General features: G+C 39.9%; 1 protein-coding gene across 6 annotated transcripts in view; it reads right to left on the bottom strand.

The window, feature by feature from the left end:
* The window catches only part of nrg3a (neuregulin 3a), a 308,448-nt gene that overhangs the window by 33,997 nt on the left and 247,911 nt on the right, over positions 1-26,540 (bottom strand). For 5 of the 6 annotated variants that reach the window (XM_020606690.1, XM_020606688.1, XM_020606685.1 and 2 more), the window contains 2 exons: positions 20,168-20,241; positions 17,754-17,756 (listed from right to left, as the gene is read on the bottom strand). In XM_020606690.1, the coding sequence (XP_020462346.1) occupies positions 17,754-17,756; positions 20,168-20,241 (77 nt within the window). The remainder of the gene's footprint in view (positions 1-17,753; positions 17,757-20,167; positions 20,242-26,540) is intronic. The other variant, XM_020606687.1, reaches the window with a different exon arrangement.

Genomic DNA, 26,540 nt, shown 5'->3' with positions numbered 1-26,540 from the left:
CCAACCATAATTAACATAAGCATTTAATTTACAGAGAAAGGTGATACTTAAGAGAGTATTCCACCGATTTAGCCTTCACTTTTGTCAGAGTCATGGTGATCAGTTAAAAAAATAAAAAGAGTAACAAAATCAGTGCCCACATTACACACCAAGACAATCGACTGCCAAGAAGGAAATTTCAGTGAGTTATTTGACTATTGGTCCCACTCTCAAAGCCTAAAACTCAAGTTGGGCCCCCAGAAGACACAGGCATACACAAACACATCCAAGCAAACACGTACAAAAAGCTGAACAGCAGTTCACAAATGAGAGCTTGTGTCCATTCTGCTGTGTAAAACATATCAGAGCAACGATGTTGGAGGTCATTTTGGTTCCCCAAACAGCATTTTGACATGGAAACCACCGTTATGTTTTGTAGCCGAGCATGTACAGGGGTAGAGTGTCGCTGCTGGGCATCTGCTGTTCAAACAAACATCTAACACAAGCAAAATGGACCAATTTAGTGCAATGTGGTGCAATTCAAAAGTTAAGACCCTTAGGTTGAAATCATTTTATTCTGTTGTTCATATAACATTTTATTTTTCTCTATTTTTGTTTGCTATGGCTATGTGACTTAATTTAGGCAATTTGTGACACAGCGCTTTGGAAGTAATAAATGAGTTTTGTCCCAAAAATGAGCATTTGATTTTACCGAAACAAACAAACTGTTTAATTAAAGTGCAGCTGAGGAAGAGGATGCAGTTTCAAAAACAAAATCATTGCTACAGTGACTTGGATTACAGGAGCTCCTCTGCCCCCCCCAACTAAAAAATGAACAAAACACACTCACACCCACACACCTGTTAGAAAATAATCTAGAAGAAGTGCAGATGTCTGCGCTGACGTTATCTCCTGAGTGGCCCTGCCCTACATCTTGGAAGCTCTGTCCAATCCGCCCCAATCTTATCAGGCAATGTTAGCATGGATGTAAGCAGATCATTTTTCACTTTACCAATGACCCAGAGACCTCTCTCCACTGCTTTCTTGATTTCTCCCTTCAAAATGCTCCAGGAGAAGCTGAACAAGATAAACGACACACTGACATGAATGCTTTCAGTAAAATCTACATTCAGGGTTTGCTAAGTATTTGTCAACCACTGACCATGCAGGAGAGTTTGAACACACACCTCAGAGCAAGTCCACAGTGCTGTATTTTGTAACAACGTAGAGTACATTGGCTGAGATAAGCAGTCAGCATGAATAATGAATAATGCAACATTTCTCAAAGCCAAACAACAAAACCAGCAGAGCAGAATTTCAAAAAAGAGTGCCCACATACTAAAAACTTCATTTATTAACAAAAAAACAAAACGAAAAAAAACAGAGCACACATGAGACATCTGTACTTAATTAATGCAAAAATAAACACCACAGTTTTATTTGATATATACATAAAACACCAGATGGTGTAGCCTCAACCATGACAGTTTTATAAAATGACTGTTGCCAAAACCACGTCTCAGAGCTACACCTGCAAGTGGATCTTCAATTCAAATTATTTTGTCAGTTTCTTCCCAAATATAATGCTTGAATTTTAAAGCAAGACTTTAAATGTCAAGTTGTTATTGACTTGTATGAATATTAATTTATACTCCGAACAAGGTGATTCAGCTTTTATAAATATAAAACAAATGTGGATTTCAAATCATTTATAAAACTGTTATTCATTCTTGAAACATGGGAAATGTTGCTGTGTGATACGTCTGCCAGCGTAATGGATGGAGATGTACTGTTATATTTTATGAAATAACTGTCCTTTATCTCCATTTGCAAGTTGGTGGACAGTTTTATTTCGAATGCTTGATAACAACACAACTGAATATATATTTTTAGCCCACATGACCCTGCTGACCTATACAGAGCCAAAAGAAAACAACACCGTGATCTATCCTTTGAAACTCTGCAGTTTTGCAGCCCTCTGGGTAGAGCTGCCAGGGTTACAAACTCAATTTCCCATGGAGCTCAATGACTAGAGCCTAGCACTAAAGCTGCCAAGGTTAGGGATTTCATTTTCTGTGTAGCTTGGCGGGTTGAGCATATATCAGCCTCAATACTGTCCGGATATGAGCTTCAGTTCCCACTGGGGCCACCTATACTCAAGATGTATGCACTACTGCTACTGTAAACCACTTTAGATGGAAGGGCCCACAAAGTGTCATACGTTAAATATGCTCTGTGGAAACTGATGGGCTCTGAGTCATTGGACGGCCGACAGATACCCCTGGAGAAGCCACACCTGAATCCAAAACAAGGTCTGCAGAATGGGAAATACGTTTTCACAAAAAAGTATATTGCTTTTCCAAAAAGGTTTTACCAAACAGTAAAAAGATAAATAGACCCGGATAGTAAAGATGTTAAGGTGACTTATCATTAGGGCTCAACTGCAGATTCATACCACAAAAAGACAGTTTCACTTTTAGCAGTGGTGGAAGAAGTATTCAGTGCTGCATTTAAAAGCAAAACCACAAACTTTATTCAGAATTACCAAAGAGATCCCTAAGTTTCCAGAGCTGAATTTGTATAAAACTATACACACGATATCTGGAACATTTCCATTTGATTGAATAGTGCAGTCACACACATGTGCAGCCTTGCGTGTGAATGTCAGGTAGCTACCATCAAGAGCTACAATCTACAGCATATATGTGATACAGTCAAACAGAGCAGAATAAGAAAGAATTGAGATCATTTAAATATAGTAACATGAAATGTCAATAGTTAGAATAAGTATCTGTGCCATCTGTGGCACCAACTCACACTGTGGCTCTAACCATCGGGGGAAACTTGGGGGTTCAGTGTCTTAAAGATGTGTTTTAAACATCTATTAAAGATGTTTTACAATGACTGAATCAGCTGAGAAAATGGAAAATACAGTCATGTACAGAATTTATTCCAGTTATTGACTGTATAAAATATGGACAACCTGACAGCTATCAGAAGTGAAGCCACCGCGTGTTGATCGCCCCCTGGTGGCCCGTTGGATTTCCCAACTTTGACTGGTGGTCTGGTCTCAATTTCTCAGAATCTAGTTGCAAAATGCCAAGATGGCAGCCGTCATATTCGTGATATTTTGGCTTCACTTTTGCATAGTGGACAGAAGTGGTGATGTGTCGTCCATATTTATACAGTCAGTGATTCCAATCTGGTGCTGTTAAAACTATTGTATTGTACTGTATATTTCTCCTGGTTGTGGACACAGAACCGAACATATATGGACTGTAAAGCCTGTTGAATCGTCCTTGATATTCCTAATCCTCCTAATATAAACATGATAAAACTATGCAAACCAATGTGGCATTTTATGTGAAAGTAGATACTCTCACTGTGTGCATGTGTGTGTGCATGTCTGCAGCCTGAAGCAGAGGCAGGGTGGCAGGGACTCTGTAGCATGTCCTACTTCTCCTCCCTGTGGACCCACACACGGTGATACAGATAGGCTGGATATCTGTGTGTGCATGTGTGTGTGTGCGTGTGTGTGCTTCCTGCCTATTGCCACTTCTGAAACGAGCCTCACAGTGGAAGACAGATTAGCTGACCTCCACCGTGACACACCACCCTTATTTACAGACTACACTCGTATGAGAATGCTTTGCCTGGATATGAATAGGAAAGCAGTGATGGAAACATATGCACAGTGCCTTAGCTGTATTGTTTCATTTAGTTAAATCTGAGACTTATCTAAGATACTAGTTATTATTCTAGTAAAATCCTGACAGACAGCTGAGCTATTCAATTATAACTATGAAGAGATGACACAAAATATATCTACAATAAAGTATTTTTGATCCCTGATTGAAACATGGACATGGGTGTCTGTCACTGGCAGTGGGGATGCTCCATAGGTTGGGGCCTTACAGCGGTAAAATATTTGAAATGTAACTATATTATAGTAAGTGAATGAAAGAAGAGAAGGCAGCAGTTTCACAAAGGATGAAATGAGAATGACCCCTGTCAGGACTAACAGCCATCCTCTGTGAATACAGACTGAAAACGTTAACGCAGTCTGACTGAACCACTGTTATCAACACAGTTGATTCTGCTGATCTAATTGACAGATTGAGGCTGCTATCGTCCTTGAACTAATTAACATCTTATCCATCAATTGGGAAAATGTCAGCCTCCATTGCTGGTTATATTTCTTTAGCATGATTGATTACATGAGATGTTCCGCAAGGCTTCATGCTCGACCCGATGGTTTTCATGAATTATTGTAGATTTTTTTATTGCCATACATACAAATGGCCATCTGAAATAGGGTTATAAAACACCAAAATAAACTGCTGCAGTGAGGAAACAATTCCTTTTCAAAAGAAAATTAATTTATGACATAAAGCATCAGCGAGCACAGAACACTGTCTCCTTTCCCAGTCCTAAAAGGCTGTCTTCCTAAGACACAACCCAAGTCTTGTACATTCAAACTGTTACAAAGCACATGCTGTCATTTTGACCAAAATTATAATGCTTAAATCATCATGTAAGGAGTAATATAAAACCAAACAACTTATGTCTATAGTCTCTTGTGACCTCTTTCTCAAGAAATGCTTGTGATTGGAACTAGCACCCAGAGTCAGTGATGTCAATCACTTATTGTTTATTTATTTTGGGTGGGTACTGACGATTTAGCTAACAGCACAGGGTGGCTACTGGAGGTGGACAGGTGAGACCTGGGAAGGAGGCAATAACATAATACAGTTTTATTTTTAAATAAGGAAGAAAGCTCTTCCATAGGTTAGCATTCTTTACTTCACAGATTCACATCCATACTTTGTGTTCTGCACTAAATAAGATGCTTCTGATGTACAACTTCCCATGTGTTTCCTTTAATGCATAGGGTGTTTAATATTTGTGTTTTGCATCCCCAGGTACCCTGCAGTTCACACAAACACGCATAATCTTTATCTCTTTTACTCCGTTCTGTCAGATAACAAATGAATTATTCTACAGATGGGCATGAGGGAGTGATTGCATCATGTTCACATTTTAGACTGACTGATAGCTTCGCTCTCCATGTGTACAGAGCAGAGACTATGCTAGATGCTATTTCCAATTAGTTCTTGGCACTTTTTACGGAGTGGGAAATAAATTGATATTTTGACAGATGGCAGCTCTGAAGGAGCAGAATGAATCTAAATGTGTTGTCCACTGTTCAGTCTTGATGGAATTCTATATGGATAAGTCACAAAATAGTGATGCAGTAGAAAGTTTCTCACTTTGCCTCTCTCTCGATTTGTGTTACACAGTGTTTTACCAGGTTTTGCAGCTGCTTGCACATCGGCATCAGGATCACAGCTTGTTTTTGGTACAGTGAAGTAAATACAGATGTCATGGCAAGCAATTTATGATGACTGTTATGACTACTATTATCAAAACTAGCAGCATTTGAATTTAGTTGTCACAATAAAATGGCAATAAAATGTAACATTCCCAGTAAAGCTATTTGTATGTTATATGTATGGTAAGAAAGCAAAACATATATGAAACATTTATCTTATTGTACATGTGTACAGAAGCTGCAATAACTGCTGCCTCAAGAGTTGCATGAGGCAGATAACATCCTTAAACTCATGCTTTTACAGATGTTATTGCCAAATAGTTTCCAAAGAAAAATCAATGACATTCAAAGTGCTTGTGAAACATACCTGTGTCAGCAGCTTAGAGAAAAACAGCATTCATCCTGAAGTGGTTTAGTTATTTTAAAAATTGCTCTCCTACAGTCTCTCAGGTCTCATGCCTGTCCTGAGCTGAGAAGAGCATCCTATCGTGCGCGGCAGTCTGACAGATTAATGGCTGTGTGTGTGCAGCAGAAATATGTTTAAAAACGCAGGTAATCTATTTGCTGCCAGGCTCACTCATTGTCATATTTGAATGTCATCTTTCACTGACCTCTTTCATCATTTCATAATTTGTTCTCCCTCCCCGGTATAGCTCTTTTTTTGTTTTTGCCTGCAGCAGTTGCTATAGCAACAAGGTATTTGACAGAAACTCTTTCATCTGATCTGTCTGCTTTACATCCATAAATCAGAGCGCTCCACATAACAAGCCTGTATACTTAAGGTTTACTTTGCTACCTAAAACCCACTCAAACTAAACACTACAGGACTAAGCAAGAGCACTAACAACAGAGACCATAGTCGTTTTCATAATGCAGAGTGGTGGCACTTACTGTACAGAGAGAAAGGGTGGGAAACACTTTAAAGTTACACTCCACACTGATGCAAGTGACTCCATGTAATTGAAAGGGATCGTTTGTAATACAGTAGCAAAGCTACAGAGAAGCAACTCTAAAGTCTTTTATGGACCGACACACCCCTCCATCAGAGATCAGTTGGTGATCGGACGCTTCAGGATCTGAGGAAAGGATGTCTCATTTCTGTATGAACATGTTTCATCAATTCCTCTCTCCTTGCATCTTTTCTTCACATCTTACATGGGTGGGACTAAGACAGGAAGTGAGGAAATGTGGATGCCATTAAGGGAACTGGGATTTACCCATAGACTCCACTCCTCCAGTTTTCCCCTGGAATATCTCACTCTTACTACAAAAACCAACTCAGACCACTGAGATTATTGAAAAGACGCTATGATCTTATGTCCACCCATTTCATTTTTGGCATCAGCCTTTTTTTTATACCTACATACAGAATTATCATTTTAAACCAGCAAACCTCTGGCATTGTGAGCATGGAGACATGGGACACAATGATAACTTAGAGCGTGATCCGACAAATCAAACTGTTTGAGAATAAAATCACACGGTGTGCAGTAATATAACATATGGGTTAGTAAAGAAAAGTGCAAGACACACAGCAGTGAGTTGGAAAGACACAGCAAACCAGTTTAAAGTTCTTCTCTTTCTCCCTCAGTCTTTTGATTTGACTCTTTTAGTCTGGTAAAGTCACTTCATCGGTGTATTAGGACAGAAATTAACTACAGTTTGAAAAATGGCTGCTCTTGCCAAAATGCTTCTCTATGGATGCAGATGTTTCCCCCACACCACTGAGAATTACGTCTCATGTTAGCAGCCAGTATAGAACTATCTAATTTTTAAGCCAATACTGAAGAAATCACATTTTAACTCTGTTCATGTGAATTCTGTTCATACTGTAAAATTAAAAACCCTGATGAAAGGGTGTTTGGGGGAATAATGCTATTCTAAAAATGTTATTTCACCAAATCCCCTCATTACAGCCTTTACAGTCCACATCTTTGCATGTTAACATCTATTCACTCTGAGCCAGGTGGGTGTTCAGTCCATTAGACATCAGCAGATGCACACACACTCACTGACCTCATATTTTTTTCTTTTGTGTTTAGCTCAAGAAAATGCAGTCTTCCATTTTACAGTAGCCTCCCTCACATTTTTTCCTGCTCACTGCACAGCATTAAAGCAAAGTGACAGAAAATGAGACGGAGAGCTCCAACCATACGAGGCTACTTTTAACTGACTTTGCTTTTGTTTGGAGTAATTGAGTTGAAATCATTTTCGCTCTCAAATTAATTGACTGAGCCTTTTGGTGCCACACAAGGACGAATTTTATATTACTGATGTTTTTGGAAGCCTTGAGGTTAGATGGGCTTGAAATGCACTCACAAATAAGACTGTTTATGAAAACTGGAGGAAAAGTTGTGTAAAATCTGCAGCATAGAACATTTAAATGTCACACAAATGTTGTTAATTTAACATTTTAACATTTGGATGGAGAAGGGATCCAGTATTATTTAGATTTGGTTTAATTGGTCCAATCTGTTAAGGCCTCTGTTATTCATCTGTGCTGCGCAACAGTTGAAAAAATAAAGAAATAAATAGTCGCTGATGACTTGTGAGTCACTATGGGGATACCTACAGGGAGCTGTCAGTCATCATCTGGGCTGTATCACTGAGAACACATCTTGTTCTCTGCCCCTCTCGCTGAAGCATAACTACAAACACACACACACACACACACACACACACACCTGAGAGCTTTTCATACACCTTTTTTCACTCCATAACACCTCGTACCCTTTTTATATTTTCATATTTTACTGTTATGCATAATCAATTTTCAATGTTTAATGTGTCCCTGCAGTTATTTTGCGAGGTGATGTAATTTATCTTTTTGATTTATCCACTTTTCCTCTACAAGCCTTGCCTATATCTACTTTAGTTTGTGCTTTTCCATAATTTCTTCCCAGAATGGCTTTGGAAATTATCCATAAAACAGGTGTGAGCATTTTGCATTCAGGTGCAGGTGAAAAGTGTTCTGCAGGTGGAAGGAGTAAGAGCACAACTTATAGTAGTAGAAAAGTAAAAGCAAGAGTTTTTACGCTTTAGAAACCGCACCACTTGGGTTGTTCAGAAAACGTGGATGCATTGTTTTCTGGTTTTTTATGGCTCCTGTTACTTGTCAAAATTCTACTTCAGAACCAAAGGTCAAAGTGATGAGGTTTAAACTGTAGGTGCTCCCTTATCAGAGGCATTTGTGGGGAAATTCAATTTTTGTTCTCATTTCATCACCTTCCAGGGTAATGAAACCAGGCTGTCAGAAAGATTAATTTTATTTTGATATGATATTTCATGCCAGTTAATCACCATGGAAAATGCAGCTCCCTAATTACTCTCCAATTTATCACTACATATCACAAAATGTGGCTATTTTGCATCACAGACAACTCAAATTAACCATTTTCCCCATGAAACTATGAAATCAGAATTACAAGCTCATGATATTAGTTTAAATAAACTAACCTTTAATATGCATTAAATAAGCTTTATGATGATGAAAACATAAATGTTAAAAACCTTATCAGCAACATCAAATATGTCCCAGTCATTAGATTGTAACTGACATCCTTAAAGGTATCAAAAGGGCTGATGTGATGAAAATTGCACAAATGTAAAGAAGAAATCGAGGCAGATGTCTTTAGATGTACAAGTACAAGGTCAGTGAGTGACTCACTGACGCCTCTGGGGTTTTGGAGACCAGTAGAACGGAGAGAGAAAGAGACGAGGGCGGCTCGCCAACAGACTTCACACAGATGAACAAGTAAGAGACAAGGAGATAGGAATGCATAAGCTGTTCTCAAAAGCAATGAAATGGAGAAGGCAAGCGTGAGGACAAGAGGGAGAGAGAGGTTGACATGTCAGAAGAGAGTTTGGCTAGTTCTGGTAAGTGATAAGGAGAGTTTTAGTAAGCAGTGCCTGAAGGGAGATGGAAGAAAGACGAGAAGAGAATGGAAAGAGTTGATGGAGACAGACGGAGGGCAGCCCATGAATCAGCAGGGCAGGGCACACGTCACATACAGTTTGAAGCTGTCATCCCCCTTTCTCATTCTGTTTATGTTATTTCATTAAATAACCAGTTTCAAAACCCAGCTTGGCTACTGTGAGGTAAGCTGACGCATCCTGCATGGGATTCAGCTCGTATGAGGAAGGGAAGGTTTAAAGAGTCAAGTTGGTGGAGCTGCTGGTTTTGGAAGTAGTTTCTAATCTATAATTTCCCATTTGATGGTTTTATTTGATCCTCAGTGTTCCTAAAGTTAAATGCAAGTCTATTTTTAGGCCATAGCTTCATCCCTGATTTTTTAAAGAAAGTCAGATAGAGGTTTGGTGCTGTGCTCATGGACGCCGAAGGATGGTTTAAATTAGAAAGTTTTAAACTGACACAGTTCTTTGTGACATGACAAACTCTGTGGTAATTGCCTAGAGGAAGAGATGCTGCAGCTTCGGTACCAACAAAAAATGATGTAGACAGTGGATAAATCAGTGCTTTCCAAAGAGAAAACAGCTACTGCAACATGAACAAGGTCCAAGTTCATATAAGTTTGGGTAAATAATGCAAATGAAGAGCCCTCTGTGGTTGGAGTATGGAGGAGAATACTGTGTCATAGTTGCTAAATGTAAGTACTATTGACCCAGAATATAGAAATCAGTGGCACAGGCTGAATGAAGATGAGTGGCTCTAGGATCAAATGTTGCTGACCAATGTGTTTTTTTTTTATTTTTCTTATAACTGCACCATAAGAAAATGTGCATGTTTATGTGTTTGTCCTCGATTTCAACCTTGAACTTTGTCAGAGTGGCTTAGTTGGTTTAGGTCTTTTACATTCAGTCGTATCACTGTGTTCATGGGTCAACAAATCCGCTATGAAAAAGGGGGCAAAATAAAGTAATCTGGGGATAAACTGGAGCTACTTTTATCCCACCAGATATAAAAAGACCTCTTAGTGCAGTGCAGTTTAATATGGTCACACGGCCCAAGCAGTGATCCTTGATCAATTCTCTTGTTCATGGAGGTTTAATGACTACAAGCCCTGGACTAGAGCCACATGTAGGTGGAGCAAAAGCAAAGCAGCGTATCCTAATATACCGAGACACTCATCTTCATTCAGGCGGAGTTCAGGGGGTGGAAAGATATATGGTGTGATGAGTTCAATCTTATAAATAGGAAGAAAGAGAGAAGGGGACAGAGAAACATGGGAAGGATAAGTGTCAAGTTAGAAAGAAAAGGGCTGTGAAGTATAACAAGTCCGTTTAGACGAGCAGTCCACTGTTTGTACAAACTCATAGACTAATAAGTACTTTTTGGAGTTATTTTATCAGTCTATACTTTACATACTCATGCATTCATTTTGAATGGCTGTTGATGGCCAGCGAGTTGGGCTAAAAGACCGAGAAAGGAAAGCACTAGAGCATATAAACAGATCATGGTATACTGGAATGTGGTAAGGATATAAAGTGGGCAATGCATAGACATATTTAAACACGGTTACCAATACTATGCATTTCTTCAAATAGTTTTATGGCCTTAACTGTTACAGCCATGAAGCATTTTGTGGCCCTTGTTTTGTTACCCAGACACTACATACCAGTATACAGCAAACATTTTAAATCATACATAAATGTATAGATGTATAACTTATTGTAAAGTAATAATGTATATAATATATAACTATTATTTGCTTCTACTAGAATCAGTAAACAGCTGTATGTATAAGCACATTGTTTATTATTATTGCTCCTTTATACTGATGCAGCCGGGTTTAGGTTTACAGAGAAATCTGAATCAATAGGCAGTGAGAGACAATAAAATATACTGCGGGTGCATGTAATGGAGAGACAGAGCTATGGAGAGCGGGACACTGGACAGAGACATCTCTGTGCAGAGATGGCGCTTACTGCAGCTCCCATCACTTGCTCTGTCCTCCCATTGATGAGCAATGACACTAACCTCAGTTGTCAACTGGTAAAGCTTTAGGAAATGAGCATTAAAAAGCCATTTGGACAGGGCGATTTCAAGTCATTTCGCTCTACTAGCTGTCTCATCCAAGGGTCTACTGCCCATTAGCACGTTTTCCACCTGCACTCATGGAAAGTTTTCATAATTATTTCACTCAGTGGGGCTGCTGTTAGGAGGCCGGCGTCAGACGAGACAGCTGCTTAAATTGTTAAAGTTTCGTGCTTAAATGTGCACACACACACATCTGAGAAGCACCAACAGGAAAAAAACTTGAATTATTGTTTTAAGACTTTCAGTGGACTGACACTGGGATGAAATGAACATAGTTTTATTATTTTACAATATCTTTTCACAAATGAATGACTCATAAATGAAACGACTGGTGTAGAGCATTGTCTATTGTAATGCATTAAAGTGAAAGAGTTTCTGCCACTAAATATTAATTTATCTTTTCACACATGCTTCCTGAATACACACTGTGACTGATATTGCAATATTATGACACTGATTTCAGCCGAGGTGTTGCTTATATTACATTCATAACTTGAAAGGTTAAGTGCTAAAGTTAAACAGAAGCTACGGTCATGTGAATATACTTGTGATTCCAATCAATAAAACATTTACATTTATCGCCACAATAAATGTGCTACTTTTATGATAGTGCACTTTATGGCTCAACATTAATTTTTAAAAAGTAATTAAACATAATGTTTTTGAGGTGTTAACAAAATCTTGAAAAAAAGAACCAAAAAGAGGAAAAAGAATAAACATTTGAGACAGAGAGAGGATGAGCGAGTGCTGTGCTACTGTGAGACGAGGCAGGAGACGTGCCTTGCTTTGTCTGCCACCCTTGCCCGGTTATTAATGACCTGTGACTGGAGGGTGGGTGCAAGCAGGGAGCGGACCAGCCCGCGCTGCTCTGGGATAATCTGCATCCCACTGCCATATTCTTCACTAAGCACCAGCTGACAGGACTCATACTTCACTGTAAATTGGACCTTCAGGATCCATTAGCGTGTGGATGTGGGCACAGATATTGTGCAAGTCCTGATCAGCTCGATGGAAAACTGGACAATAGATAAGAAAACACAATATTGTGGGCAAACGAATGATAATGTTATTGTTTTTAATAACCCATCTCTAACATTTGCTATTCACTTGAGTAAATATTTTTAAAAAGCCAAGCCACACGGGCGTGCAAGCCGGTGAATTGCTGCTATCAATATGAGTTTCTGTTTTTTATGCTCCCTATCAATTCTCTCCTCATTTCTGATGTCCATAGCAAACACATGTGGATTGCAAATTGGCCTCAGCATCTATTAAGGTCAATTCCAATGGCTGACTTTACATTTGCCACTGAATTCACCCTTAGATGGGGGAAGGATCATTTCAAAGGACAATATGGCTTCATGTGTTTTAGTCAACTTAACAAAAGATGAATTCAGGAAGGATTCTGTTGTTGCAGGCAGAGGGAAACATGAAGGAGGGAATCAGCTTCCAGAGCTGGACTGGAAGCATGGGATTAACTTAGATTCAAGCACAAATTCAGTATTTTCAGGGCTGCAACTCTTTACTTTTCTAAATTCAATTCATTTCTGTTAATTGTGTCTAATGGTATTGTCACACCAATGACAGAAATACACTGAGGAAGCCACACATGTTCGCTCAGTGTTGGTCTGTAATCTAGCCTTCACCTTCACCAGGTGCAGCTGCTTTTCACTGATACGTCTGTGATTCTTGAAGGCAGTAACACAGGCTGTGGGCTCTAATGTTTGGTGTTACTGTGGGGAACCGGGTGTCTGAGCATTGGTCAAGATGCAAGAGAGCCAGGCGCAGCCCAGCTGGTCAGTGAGACACACCTGCAGCTAATTAACCTCTTGCCTATATGTGTGTATTTCAATAGAAAGTGACAAGAGAAGGGTAGTAGAATCCAACTGGCAACACCCTGATGTGCACCTGGAACCTGGAAAGGCCTGGTGTAAATGACACTGACACTGTCAACCCCTAAAAGGGAGCCATTATTAGCATGTGGACAGATGAACTGTTGCAAAAAAAAAAGGGCCAACACTGATTCTAGCAGACTTCCAGCAGTAATTTGCAGCTCAGTAAATGTATGCACAATGACAACACACTGCGCTTCCTGTGTGGAAGTCTGAACGTTTTTGACACACAATTTTTTCCGCCTGCATTCATGGCAAGTTGTCATAATTATTTTACTCATAGACAAACATGCTGGGAATATAAAATATCTCCTGGCAAGGGTCCTGCATCACCTGATCTACTGGGAAGTCAGTTTGTCATGCAGCTGACAATACACTATGTGTAACTGGCAAACACAGCGTAGGTGCAAATGTATTCAAATCAGTCTGATAAATTATTAACCCCAGATTTTGGAATTTTAATTAATAATTAAAATGTATAAAAAAATTCATTCAGTCATTAGAGTTTAAATGTCTTTGTCCTTTGTTCTGCAGCAAAAGGTGCATCTCTTTTACTGCCAGTGCAGAAACAGAGCCAAAAGATTTTGGGTGACCACCAGTTTCATCAGTGAGATTACATCACGGGTCTCCAGCTACACTAACCTATGATATACTGTAAGTGCTGAGCCTGTGGATGGAGTTCAGGAAGGAAATTGATAAGCAGAGGATTGTGGGAACTGAGCCCACGTGGAGGAATGTGAAAGCCATCCATCAGGCTGAGGACAGAACTTTCCCGATAAGCTACTGCCACCACCAAGCAACCTGCTCTCACCTCTGAGGAAGTGCCACTGTGGAAGTGTAACAAAACTCAGAGAATGTGATTCTGTACATGTTAGATCGCCACAAGAGTGGACATCTGTGACACCTGAAGGGTGAAAACAGCCTGGGAAAAAAAACTGAAATTCTGTAAGGCAACCCATGCCTCAGGATGGTTGGCTTCTCTCTGTGATTTAGACACATTTACACATAGACACACAGAGTTAGACTCAAGATTTGGCCTGTGATCAAACCTTTGTCACTAGACATGACAATCTACCCGAGCAGTCAAAGACAATGCTTAGAACCACACTCCAATAAGACATTTCTCAGAGGCAGCTTGTCTTGTGTCCCTTGCTCCAGATTCTTCCAGCTTTAATGCTGTATGCATCATATTGCCTTTCATTCTATTGTCTCATGAGCTTCCACACATTCTCAGTGATATATGCATGTGTCTGCTGTGTTTCTCTCAGTCTGAGGTGGTACAGCCTGGCCGTGTAGAGAGCTGCATCCTTCCTGTAGTACTATTATGTTTGGATGCTTGACATATTGTAAACCACATGTACAGTCCTTTTTTACATTTGTACTTATTTAAGCAAGAAAAGCAGAACTGAGCACATGGGTGGCAACCTGTACATGTCCCAGTTAGCACAGTGTCTGGAACTGACAAAACTTAATACAATGCAGCAACCACTGATGCTATTAGTTACAGCATTTGACTGCTGCCTGTGAGTTCTGTGAACTTTCAGTTGTTGCCTTAAGTAAGTGATTGCAAGGTTCAGCTGATTAGATGCAACTCCTCTGGCAATAAAGGAGCCATAAAAAAACCAAATCATTTTTGATGTCATGCTAATATAAAGTTAAGTAGATTTTGTACACATCAGGTTTCATTCTTAAAATAAAATTCCTCAACTGCAACTAATTGTGTGATAACATAAAAAAAAGAAACCAAAAAACTTGGTAGCTCCTACATTCGCTCTGGCTCAGAGTGGCTGGTTTTTCAACATGGAAGTGCACGGCATTTCCATTTGCAATCTGTATGTCATTACTGCCTGATTTACTACAGTATAACAACAGCTCACAGATTATAGTACCAATTGCAATTCTGCACAGTCTTGCAAGCCAGCACAAACAAATACACAGCGTCTGGTGAGGGAAGATGTTCAGTGTTATTTATGTGAAAGGTGGATTCTTTTCATTTAGTCTCAAAGAATCTTTCTGTCAAAGAGAAACTTTTAGCTTTGGTTGCTTTAATGGGCAGGCTAATGTCGCCGTTTTCTACACTCCAGACACGTGCCAGTTAAACTAATAGTGTGTGTGCCTCAGCAGCTAGAACTTCACACAAAGCAAGCGTTATTATTTCTGTTATTACAAAATCTTGATCAAGGGGTCTCAATCTACTCCTAGTGATTGTTAGGCATTAAAGAGACACATCTTTCCATCCTAGCTCAGACCCCCACCGCCTTAAGTATCTTAAGGCTGTCAAGCATGCACACTGGACAGTTCTTTATCCATGTCCTGGTAGGCTGGATTTACTTTGCCACAACGAGTCGGTGTAAGAAGAAGAACCAGTACAGAGTTGACACCAGAGTTGTCAAGTGTTTCTGAATGTTTAGCCATCTCCTTTTGTCCTCAACTTTCAGATGATGTGAATTTAACAAGATGTCTCCTGAGACTCTGCTCTTCACTTCCCATTGTCAGAATGGAAACGCAGCCATGCAGAAGCAAAAATGCAAACATGTAGAACAGAGGAAAACCATGCATCCCTGCATGCACACATGCAAACTAACACAAGCTGGAGAACCATGCCAACATTACTTAAGACCATTCTGACATGTCTTTATATTAGGTTCTGAGTCTGTTGGGACAAATCTAAATGAAATTCAGAGTCATTTGTGACAAATCCAAATCATGCCATCACATTCAGATTGTTACCCATGTAATGTAGTTGGGCCTGCATTCTGACAACTTCGCCAATGATAGATATAACTACAGTATAACAGATCTGTGTGTGATATTTTATCAATTGTGAAATTGTCTAAAAGTTGGGGTCAGTTAAAAAGCTTGTCTGTGTTTTGTGCAAGAACACTTAATTCATACTGTTTTCTGTCTGTGCAATCATCTGAAAAATATTCTACTGTGAGCGTCACTGCAAGGCTCCAGCAGAAATGTGCACGCATCTCCACAGCTGTGAATAAACATCATATGCTCAGTAGAGCATTACTGTAACCATCCAAGGTGACTTGCATTGCCCTTGTCTTAACAGTTGGCACATGACAAAGCCTGAAACCTAAAGCAATCACACATTTTATTTTTCCTTTGTGGATTGAAACACAATATAATGTAAAATACAGGGTTGTATTCTCAGGGAACATGGACTTGCATGATTATTGGAATGTTTTTATCATCTGTGGTGCACACAAACCTGCCAAGCATGAAATCAGATCTCATACAGTAAAGATAGTGTGAATTCAGTTTGTCTTCAGATTCAGATCCCTACATCTCTCCCTGTATATGCACATGTCCCATCAAGCCTTGTCAGCATTTTGAGAACATCTTGCTATTTATGTTGATGCATCCTGATTTGTTGTGCACCATTTTGTCCATATTTCCCTGAGTGAATTTGTCAAGTATTTCAATATATTTCCCTGAGTGAATTTGTCAAGTATGGACAATTATGGACCATTGCTTTTCAAAGTACACATTTTTACTCCTCAAACAAATATGACTCGCTCTGTTTCATAGACATCTTTGTGTTTTGGGCTGTTAGTCTGTCATAACAAAAGAGTGAAAGCTTTTGCTGTCAGAAAGCGTGATGAATATTTTTCACTATCTTTAAATATTCTGGAGCCTTAATGATTAACTGATAAAAATCCATAGAATCTGTAATAAAGATAATCATTAGCTGCTGCCCATGCTTTTTCCTGCCCTCCTCCTGAAAGCATCTGTTAAATGCTTTTTAAAGCCTTTCATTACCTTGTACTTTCTGTTCATGTCTTGCATTTGCTAGTCATCTGGGATTATTCAGTAATGTCTTGCAGTTTTTAAAGCCAGTTTATAAACAGTTTTCTGAAATGTTTAAATTATAGGGTGTAGTTCTTCTTGTTTTGATCAGAGGACAAACATTTCACTCTCTCTTGCTCTGCCTTGCCTTGTATTACATGTCATTCTGTTTGTATAGACATTGGAGTCATGGCATGGCATTCATCCTCTGAGACCCAGAGACAATGTGATAGCCCAGCTCAGAGATGTGTCCACTTTCTCCCATCATCACTCCTCTTCACTCATGTCCTTCCTTCCCTTCTGCTGAGACCGCAGAGTGCCAGAGGTCCTTGGCAGCATTTGTCTGCCCTGCTTGTGAACCTTTTTAGCTGGCACAATTCGAGCCTCGGTCCATCTGAGGCCCGTGCCACTTAGTGTTAGGAGATGAGTTGGACAGAGAACTGTTGGCTAGGGAGAAGGGATGAGGTCTGACACTTGGACAAGATGCGTGTTAGGGAAAGGATGACATGGAGGAGGTTAGCAAGAGACAGATGGGGGCAAAGAGGGGCTGTCTCCAGGGAAATTTGGAAGAGGGAACAGGGGTATCAACACTGAGGTAAGCTCGAGCACGAGACACAAAGGTAATCCAAGAAATTAGGATTTGATGAGCTGCGAGCAAAGGAGTCAAGGAGTGTGATGCTGTGACAAGATTATCTGAGGGGTGATAAAAGAAGAGGGAGGCCACAGTCTGCCTCTTCTTTTCAAACTTTGCACTTACCAACTTTTTGAAGCAGGAAATAGTTGAATAAAATGGGAAAAGAAAGAAATGAAAAGGTGGTGTTACTGAAAATACTGTAGAAATCCACAGGCTGTGTGACAATGTGTTTTGTAGTAGAGAACAGGGATTTGTCAGAAATAAAGAGGCTGCTGAGAGAACGATTGAAGGCCGTGAGGAAAGTGACTGATCAATTCTTACTATTACAAAATGATTTGAGGATAGAGGTTTGGTAGAGAGTTAGAGAAAGAATAGACAGATCAAAAATGGTGCGAGCTAAAGCTGATACAAACAGAAAGGTGTTGGGGTTTCACAGCAGGAGTTCAGCCCAAGACTTTACTTTCTCTTTCTCCTAGTCTACCGTTCCTCAGTAATGACTTAGTAGCTCCCAGACAATTTATATGGAAATTCACCTGAAAGAGTTTGTCGATTAACAGAGAACTCGATACAAATATTAGAATTAGTTTTAATGCATGAACTGTGTTGATAAAAAAATAATATAACCAGATTTGTATTGTATAGAATGACAAACATTAGAGAACTTCAACTAAAATCTGAACATAAACTTGATCTAAACATACTTTAGACAATGTTTTGTGATTTTTACAAAACAGAAATACTATTAAACATAAGGTGGGGCTTAGGGCCTGCCTGACACTTTGGCCCCTGGACCTGTGTCCACAGATACTTCCAGTGCACTGAGAACATTCTGTCTGATGCGTCTTCACTATGATCAGCAGATACAACTGTTTCTGTCTGACGTTTGACAGATTCGTCAAGTGATGAAGACGGTAACGGTTCTTTGCTACTAGTGCGTTCAGGTCAGGAGGTGCGCTGTGCAAACAAAGCGCTGGGTGTCACATGAGTGAACACTAATGTTGTTCTAACAAGGACAATTACTCCAACATTTGCTTGGAATTAAAAACCTCATTATGGCGACTTAATTAATGATCTGTAGAGTAAAGGATATTAAGAAAGAGCAAGTGATAACAGTGCTGCTGCATCTGACACATATGAACTACACGTCTCATTTATGACAAATTCTCCCTTGCAGTCAAGTAGAAAATATCAAATTTATAATGAGAAATTTTAATTTCATAATATTACCAGAGAGAGGAGCTTTTGACATTGGACAACCGCAGAGTAAAAAACCCCAAAGGCAGAGCAGTGTCCTTTGATGGGAAATGGTGTTATTACAGCATTCGTCTTGTTAGTAGAAAAGTCACAGATAAGCAATTGTACTTCCACAGTATAAGTGTCCCAGTGACAAGATGGCATATTTTTTTTTTTTTTGCAATGAGCTGAGAGGAATGGAGAAATTAATATGGCAGAGATAGCGAGCGGTCAGGACGGAAGTTAGGGCAATTTGTGTTCTTCTCTCAGCTTTACGACATTGAGAGGACCATGTCTTTGGGAGATAAAGAAATGGGAAAAGTGACATTAGTCTGAGTAGGAGAAGATATAGGAGGAAACTGAATAGAAAATAAGGTAATATGAGAACAGAGCAGAGTAAAAACACAGAAAAGAACATTTAAGGTTCAAATGAAATATTAACTTGACTGTGTGGAATTGTCAGAAATGTAAATTAAAGAACTGGGTAATAGCAGTTCCTTCTCTGTAAGGGTCAAGGATTCTGTAGTATTTAGCAGCATATTTCACTGCTGTGCATTCAATTTTATGTTTTCATATATATAAAATAAAGACATTTGTCAAGCAATATTTAGTTTTCTGCTTTAACAGCTTTGGTTTCCAGTTTCAGACTCGCTGCCCTGCTGGTTGTCTGATTAGGGACTGATGTCAGGTTGAAGCAATTACAGCAGTGTAACTACAATTATCTAGCCAGTCACACTAACATCCAGCAGTGCTCCGTCTTCTGAGGACCTGCATTAATCTGGCTGATAGATCTGCTATCCACTGTGCACTTAATTGCATATAGTAAGTTTAGTTTTGGAGCACCAATAGACTTTAATGCCCACCATGACTGGCAGTGAGGAGAGAAACCAAGCCAGTGCAGTGACTAACAGCATTTCTAAAGAAATACCATACTGTTTGTGTATTTATCAAGACAAGTCTCTGGCTGTATATTTTATACAAATAGAAGATTAGTATTTCTGGTTGAGTGCTCCTGTAATAGTTCCTAAGCTATTATTATTATATATTAGTCTGTCTTGTGGGATGTTTACATGGCAGAGCTGAGGAATTGGTAGTGAGAACATGCTCAGTAAATGTCGGTGTATGTTTGTGAACATCTGGCACTCCCTAGTGCTTTATTAATGCAAACCGGTAGGCTGAAGAGAAAATGCTCCTCCAGTTGAACATCAGCAGGATGATCTAAGAAATATGAGCCCGTTTGTTTCCCCCATGTTTACTTTTCTATTGTCTAATGGTTAAAAAAAAAAAAAAAAGTGGAAACTTACTTGGGTCAGACAGGATGGAGTCTGTCTTGGGCAGAAACTGGTCACAGCGGATTCCCTGGTAGCCTTCTCGACACCTGGTGGTGAAAATAGGGAAATTAATCATCAGTCAGTGAGTCAGGTAGATGTACCGGGGAACAAATGCCACTGCAGCTGATGTAAATGCAAGAGCAGCACATAAACTGCCTCCTCGTGTTTTGAGACAAATGTAGATCGGGCTCCGTCCTCATGGGCACAAACTGAATTGCTGAAAAATGCAAAGTAAGGCGAGCTGACAGGAAGAAATTAATAGCGAGGAGATCCATGGGGCCTGAAACCTGTATTTTTCTTGAATAAGACATCTGCCAAAAACACAAATTGGGGCTGCAGAAGAAAAGGAACATCCATTACCCATTAACTGAGGCCCTGTAACCTTTCTCTGCTATGTGACTAAATGAGTTTCAGGCTCCTTTGTTGGACACAGAAAATCTACGCACCGCATGACTCACCAAAATGTAAAACCTTTTCTTAAAAAGAAATAAATAAACTGTGTTCAAGCTGAACTTGCAAATGAGGATGAACCTGTCGTGAGAACAGTGTCTCCCTTCGTGCCCTTCGCCTCTTCCATGGTGTCTGAAAAGCTCTCAAACTTTTCAGACATTTTAACAGTGGGATGTGATTGGCACAGCTGCAAGAGTCAGGCAAAGATCATTAATGGCCTGCTCTTCATAAGATGTCCTAGACTAGGACACTGTGAATATGTGTTTTTAATTCATTTCAGCTTAATAAATGTATCTTTACCAGCATATATAAGAGTGACTTACAGTGCGTAAGTAAGTTAAATGTCAGTATGCAGTGTAAAGTCTAATTGGATGCCTCAGTTGGTTTGGATATCAGTCTTTGCCTCTGGCCATTGGTACATTGCTTGCTGTTCTGTTTTTTCTATTACTCTTGAGGAAAATGCTAAGCTAATACATTCAAATAAAATGGAAACTTTAGGAATAGAAGTAGTTTGCATTACCTCTCTAAATTTGAGCCAGCTATATCTACTCAATCTATCATTCAGTCACTAAATCTCAGTGTTCTCTTCCACTCAACCTGCATCCTAACTCCTCCCGTTTACCCCTGTGGCTTTGTTGCATTGACACTCCTGGAATTAACTTCCATCTGCTCTGACAAGCTGACAGCAGTGCACGTATACATATCCCAGCAGACCCAGCTTTTGGAAACCACCAACTGGGAAAACATCTACGTCCACCCAGACAAAACACCATAGCTATTCATAGAAATCAGGCTGACATCAGAATGCAGTGTGACTGAGTGCAGATTGATAATGACTCCCCTCTGTTTGTCTTTCATCTACGGTGAATGATTTTAATTATGAAATGAGCTGCAGTAGGCTGGGAAAGATCCACCCGACCGTGCATGCCAGTAACATGCTTAAAGACTATCTTCACTGCTGGAAGGGAAAGGGGGCAAATATTGCCAGGCATATGGTGACGGTGCTGCGCTGTTCCTGCTATAACAAGTGGCAAACTGACATTGGTTCATCACTGTAGTCTTACTGCAGTCTGAATGCAGATCCTAAAGCCAACTGTCAACATTGTACTGTACTCACTAAAAATAAAGCCCCATTTCCATTATAAACGGTAAACAGTGGTTGTCATAGTAACCCAACTGCAGGTGATGTATGTGCTTTAGCGAACAACTGCATCCCTCCCCTGGTAAATGTAGGATGGCTTCTCCTAGTCCCATTCATCACGCCACATGGCCACCATGACAGACGGCAGCCTATCAACTGTCTGATCATTGTGAAAGTGTCCTCATCTAAAAAAGACCATAGAGGTCGTCAGTACAAGCTGCTTATTACAATGCATAGATACAGCTATGGTTATTGTGGTGATCTGTAATAATGATTTGTGTTAGTGAATTCTGCAAGATGCTATTTATTGTAATTGTCCTTTTGAGAGAGGCCCTGTGCACTGTACCTCCAGGTTCCCTGGAAGCTTTATATTAAGCTGTGACTTCTTTTGTGGTGACTTGAAGTGTTGGGTTTTTGCGTCTTCGCTCCTTGTGTTGCTGTGTGCATCTCCTTGCAGTTCTGAGTGTGTTAAAACCTGTTTGTCACTTAGGTTGAAAGACTTGTTGATCACTTGTCAAGGCACCAGCATTGCTCTCTCTCTTCTAATTTTGTTCTCAGTTTGTTGTCAGATAGTGTGTGTGTGTTGTGTGGGAGCAGGAAAACAAAACAAACTCAATCATCGTGTTTGGTGCCTTGTTTTAAAGACACATTTTAAATAGGATTTTGAAACTCCCATGAAACGTACCTAAATGTTTGACTTTGGCTTCCTGATCACATGCTACTATTCAGGGTCAAAGTCTAACATGTCGACACTTAAAACACAGACAGACTTTTCTCTGTGTGGTGTATGTGGTCATTAACATCTCTCCATGCCACTGTGACCTAAACTTTGACAGGAGGCAACCTTTGTCACACCAAGTGGAGAGGAGGAAGATAATTAACAGAATAGAAGCTTAACATGGTGACAGTGTCTGTGTGACATACTCATTAGGGGGGACTGTGAGCAGGACTGCACAACAGAGGTTAAACTAAACAGAGTGTAACTAAAAAATATGTTTAGATGCCAGAGAATGCAACAGTTGTCTGAACATGGCCTCGCTGTGTGGCCAGGAGCGCCACACAGACTGCTGCAGACTCCTGTCTAGCACTGGGCAGTGCATGAAGTCATTGTATCGCTCACAAATGTAACTTTTTTTTGCTCTAAGCTGTTCCTGTTCCAAGCAGATTTTAAAACACATCAGAGTCTCATTTCATAAAGCTCAGTGGAGTGAATCTAACACTGGATGAGAGATAGTCAGAGGGTAATGAAGAGTTACATGCCTTCTAATTAGCACCACAGTCATTAATTAAAAGAAAACAGGAGGAGATTGCATGTGCACGTAGGTGACTTTGTACATGTGTGAATCTCACAAACATTCAGAGCAGCACAGATCAGAATATGAACATGTCGCCTGGAGGATGATGAATTTCTCCAACAGGCAATGTGATAAGACACGTGCTTCCCAACACCCAGAACAAATCGTGGAGGAAAGAGCTCATTTAGGCAGCTCAAAGCTTTTCCGTGCAAGTGGGAGAACGTGCTATTTTCCCCAATGTTGTAACCGTAATAATACATCTGAAGTCTTTTTCAGGAACAATCCCATCTAAGAATCTTGGATCTAAGAACAAATTGTACTGAAACTGAAGCAACATCTTCTAAATGACAAATGACTTGCTGATGTTTGTTTGATTCAGCTTTACATGATTCAGTTCATGTCCATCTTATCATCGACACAAATGTGCTAACATACGCAGACTGGTTACTAATCTTAGCCCTAGTTTGGATCATAATCAGTACATCAGATTTGCATAAGGCAGAAAATAAGCACCTCATTCAGTTTTCAGTGCTCTTAACCTAATATTCTAGATAAATCTGGATTCATACCTAATACACCACGTCCAAACTGTGTGTCTTTGAGAAGATCTTGTCAAAACTGAAACTAATATACCTCTGTGTTTTAGAAACACAGGCAACACAGAGGCCATATTTGTAGGAAACATTTTTGGCTTTATTTAACCTCTGTCTCTTTTCAGGACACTCACACATTATCACTCACACTTTAAAGCTGCTCTGTGCCACTACAGCAGCTCCACTTGCTGTTGAAAGTGTCTTGCTCAGGGGCGCCTTTGGGATTTATCCTGTGAGTTTCAGATTAGGTAGCAAATTATAGCCTACATGCTGCAATTGCTAACCCTAAAAACGCAGTTCTCAAAATCTGGTCAGCTGTCTGGTTACTCATGTTTACTGCGAGGACAGGCCATCGGCATGCTCTGCAGCATTGTATAGTCCTGTTATGTTCAAAGTTGATCCAGTCCAGAGAGACCGCACACTGGCAAATGAAGACAGATTTCTGAAACGTTCTTTTCTGTAACCCAATAGCTCCACTGCTCTTTCTAGGCTGAGATGAGACAGAAAACATCGATCATGTCCACAGATCCCCCCCTCCCCTCCCAGATCCTAAGAATGTGATACAAATAAAATAATGAAGCAAGCTGCAGTGTCAAACATGAAATGAAACATTAGAAATCCAAACAACTACTCTCTCCTTGGCAGGGTAGCCATTAAGCCAACTTAATACAGTGCAGCCACTGAGCAGCATGAGGCTCAAAGGTCTATTAAAAGAAAATATGCCACAGTGCACTGGTCAGAGCGTGACAGGTTGATTCAATGATCCTCACATTTTGGGCCATTTTCTTGGCATGAAATTCATTTTTGAGCAAAATGGCTGATACACTTTCCAACAAATAACAGGAAATAGTGGAATAAATAGTCTGTCATGACTGGAGCCTGACCTAACATCTACTCAGTAAGGATTTCAGAAGGTACAGATCAACAAGACAGCCACATAACTTTAAATTATAACAGTTCAGGTACCCCAATCTTAACTTGAAATATACTAACAGCTTCAACATTTTTGCATTTTTGTAAAGATGCTATGTGAGGAATAAGATGAGATGTCCTACACTGACACAAACGTTCACTGGAGCTGTATACAGCAGTGGAGGTAAACATTCACAGCAACACCGAGCGAGTCAGATAACCTATCAGGGAAAGGTTGTAGTACAAACTGATGGTTGATGATGCCGCATGTCAGTAAGGCACTATCCTTGATTTCTTCACATAATTGCTGAGAAATTTCTTCACCGAGTTCAGGATGTAATAGTGAGGAAAAACATGGCGCCGCTTGTGTGATGGACAGAAACAGGTGCAACAGATATTCTTTCACTGTGCGATTTGCAATTAAGTTTTAAGCCAAGAAGTTTTAAGAATTGATTGTTACTGTGCCTACTCAATAAAGCCCTATCGTTTGATGTATCAGATCCTAATGTAATGCAATAAGTCTGCTCAGCTGTTTAATCAGACCTGCAGACAACCAAATACAATTGACAGCCCAGACTTCAAAGCAGACCTGAGATGATTGCTTTTCTACTTTAATGGCATTACACATCGCTCATCCATTCTTTCCTCCCTTCCTTAATGGGAAAGACAATCTAGCATCGCTGGGTATCAAGGGAAGTCTGCTGTCTCATTTTTCCCTGACAGGGTGATTGAAATGCATCTGGGGCACCATGTCTCAGCCTAACAGGCAGGACGTGAGGCTGTGTGTGCATTGTGTGTGTTGCTGTATGTACATATGTGTTTGTATGTTTGTTTTTCACACATAGACAAAATGCTCCTTTGGAAGTATTGTGAATATGCATATCCATGTGTGAGCTCTAAGGACCACAGTCCAGCAGTATCAGTAGAGCTCTGGCCATTTTCAGCCTGGGGAAATACAGGAGAATAGGGCTTTTACACTGTTCTACCTATTAGCACATTAGAAAAAATATGTTGCTCCATTTCACTGATCTTTTAAAGATTATGCATTACATACTCCAGATTATTTCATCTCATACAGAGGCCAGAAAACTATTTAAGGAATAAATAAGTTCTTGGAGCGCTTTGTTTAACAAACAGGATGGAACATATTTGCTGCTCAAGATGCTCTTGTGTTGTGGTCTAACTGTGGTCTAATCCAATTCCATTATCATTTCTGCAAATGGCTGCTGTGGAGTTGATTTTTGAGCTTATGCCTGAAATTTACAAGGTGAAAAAGAAAGCAATTTAAAACTTGGCCAAACTAGATCTCAGTGGGCTGCTGTTAACAACAGAGGTACTTCTGCAAAGTGCAGACATGACCTCTTTAGAATAAAATTTAGGGGAAAAAGTTAAACCAACCTTAACCTTTAAGTTTATATCACACCCCAAGTCAAGTCAGGTGTAAAAGGCTTGGAATTCAAATCTCCCAAAGGCCACAGATAAAAGTTTTCCCAGTTTCATAAATCAAACTCTGAGCAAGTCAGTGAGAAACTCAACCATTTACTATAAATGTCCAGCCACTGCACAGCTCATAATCATCTCTTACATTTCCTGCTCTTTTCTCTCTGGATGTTTCCAGCTGTTTCATGCAACTGACTGCTGAGCTTCCTCTTGTTAAATAAAACATGCCTCCAACTGAGCGCTGCACACACGCGATGGTGTTTGAATGTGTGCCCTTTCCTGGGTCTCACCACGAGTCCTGTGAAACCTCACCTCCATCTCACAGCCCTTTCAATAGGGGCAGGAGGTTACTCCATAATTCATAGCTCTGCCTGGCCCCTGATCCCAAAATTAAAACAGAAACACACTGTTTTGTGTGATGTACTGTGTCTTTTATTTTTTAACCACTCATCGTTCCCTCTCCTGTTCTTTGCATTCTCTGTTCTGTGTAAACCAAAGAGAGAACCATTAATAGA

This window comes from Monopterus albus, unplaced genomic scaffold (genome assembly GCF_001952655.1).
Source record: "Monopterus albus unplaced genomic scaffold, M_albus_1.0 scaffold80.1, whole genome shotgun sequence".
Taxonomy (NCBI): domain Eukaryota; kingdom Metazoa; phylum Chordata; class Actinopteri; order Synbranchiformes; family Synbranchidae; genus Monopterus; species Monopterus albus.
This window is presented reverse-complemented; position numbering and strand designations above follow the sequence as displayed.